General features: G+C 47.4%; 1 protein-coding gene across 1 annotated transcript; it reads left to right on the forward strand.

The window, feature by feature from the left end:
* Nucleotides 1-476: 476 nt before the first annotated feature.
* Nucleotides 477-2,058, forward strand: LOC119429902 (dual specificity protein phosphatase 4-like; the record flags this gene model as incomplete). The annotated part of the gene is made up of 1 exon (XM_037697417.1): nucleotides 477-2,058. A coding segment is annotated over one exon (389 nt), but the record flags the coding sequence as incomplete, so codon positions are not given.
* Nucleotides 2,059-2,064: the final 6 nt, after the last annotated feature.

Raw genomic sequence — 2,064 nt, forward strand, 5'->3', positions numbered from 1 at the left:
TTTTTTTCCTCGAGGTCAGCCATTTAGCTTAGCTCATAGCTTAGCTTCTCATCTTAGCTGCTTTAACGATCGAAAAACACGATTTTTGGACGGTTAAAACAAATTTTAAAGAGAAAGGAGGGAGTCAGTGAAGAGAACCGGAGTTGAGCTTTTTGTCATCCAGTGTCTTCAGTAGAAAGAGAGAGACACAAAGAAACAAAGCCGATAGATGAAAAATGAGTTTAATTTTCATTTATCATGCAATTAATTGATTTATTGTTTATTGCGACAGACCTAATTTCAAACAATATTATCGTTTATCTCAATATTTTCGGAGACAATTAATCGCCCACAAAATTTATCGTGACAGGACCTAACTTGCTATTAAAAGCAGTCTGGTTTACGAAAACTAAAGCTAGCCGCTGTTATGGTTGATTCTTTTTGAGCTCTTTTAGGCTGCAGGTTGTTGTATTCATGTCTCACCTCTGTTTCCTCAGATTCGATACGGGACTCCAGTGGACGGGTGCTGGTCCATTGTCAAGCAGGCATCTCCCGCTCGGCCACCATCTGCCTGGCCTACCTGATGAAGAGGAAGCGTGTCCGTTTGGACGAAGCGTTCGAGTTCGTGCGCCGGCGTCGCAGCATCATCTCCCCAAACTTCAGCTTCATGGGGCAGCTGCTGCAGTTCGAGTCGCAGGTCCTCGCCACCTCCTGTGCGGCCGAGGCGGCGGCCACGGCGAGCCCGCTGCTCGGACCCAAGTCCACGACGGCCACCGCTTCGGTGACGGCCGCGCCGTCCTCTCCGTTTATTTTCAACTTCCCGGTGTCGGTGGTGAACCCTGCCTACCTGCACCACAGCCCCATCACGACCTCCCCTGGCTGCTGATGCTCGGCCTTCCCCTGACACTGAGTGAGCACAGACTGGGCTTGCTATTGGCTGGAAGCGCTGTCAGTCTCGCGGACCGCTGCAGTATGTACACGCTTCCGCAGCAGGGAGGTGAGGAGCGTCACGGTGCCTGATTCAGAACACACTGAAAAGACTTTTATTTTGAAACCAGCCAACCTGTCCGCTCATTAATTCCATTTGACCAAAAATAGGATGGCTTTCCAAACTTTTTTTTTTAAATAATAAAGTTCACTTCGTGTAACGTGGACTCACCTTCTTCCAACGTGCACAGAGGCACACGGACACACAAAATCTAACACAGAGAGGCCCGAGCAGCGCACACATTCATGACTGAATGAGCTCAGTATGAAGATGGCTTGTTGCTATGGAGACGAGGTCTTTAGGAGAGGAGATGGACACAGGAAGGAAGGAAGGAGGAATTTTAAGCACCCACTCTTTTTCTCTTTGGGTGTCCCTCCTGCTGCCGGACAAAAGAGACGGAGGAGGAAAAAAAAGAGAGAGGAGAGAAGGAGACGGTGACAGAAAGCAGGAGCCTCTTCAGTGACGGGTGTTCAGCCGGGGATCCGACCGGAGCTTCCTGTCCTTCATACGTCCTCTTCCTCCCCCCCCCACTCACATACGCCTCCTCTCCTCCTCATCTCTGCCTCTCATCTTTGGCCTGCCTTTGCTTTTCGTCTTCTCGCTTGAAAGGCTGAAAGGAATCAAATTAGATGCCAAATGAATGCCAGGGCCCTTGAAAATGGACTGGGAAACCCCTGAGATATCGTAGGAAAGCCCTGTATTGCATCACAGCTAAATGTATTTTGATGAAAGGGCTGAAAAAGATGAAAATGAAGTGGTACAATACTTTTTTTTTTTTTGTTAGGACATTTTGTTGTACGGGAATTGGGAGTAGTATGGTCCAGGAAGACATCAGCTGGTGGTTTTGCATTTTTACCTTTCTAAAAATTATGTATCTTTAACCGTCGACACCTGGGTTTCACTTCTCTTCAGAACTTCCTGAAATAAACTTCACATCGGCTCCTGTTGGTGCCTTGGAAATTGTTGTAGTTAAGAAGCAAAAATGTTTGTCTTCAGTGGACGGTCCTTTAAGTGTCTGTGCCTTGTTCATGAAGGTATCCTCTGGATTTAGGCATCAAGAAAGAAAGCAAATTCCTGAATGTTGGTCAGACTGACGA

Source organism: Nematolebias whitei, unplaced genomic scaffold, assembly GCF_014905685.2.
Source record: "Nematolebias whitei isolate Nwh7 unplaced genomic scaffold, NemWhi1 Nwh_scaf_10394, whole genome shotgun sequence".
Taxonomy (NCBI): domain Eukaryota; kingdom Metazoa; phylum Chordata; class Actinopteri; order Cyprinodontiformes; family Rivulidae; genus Nematolebias; species Nematolebias whitei.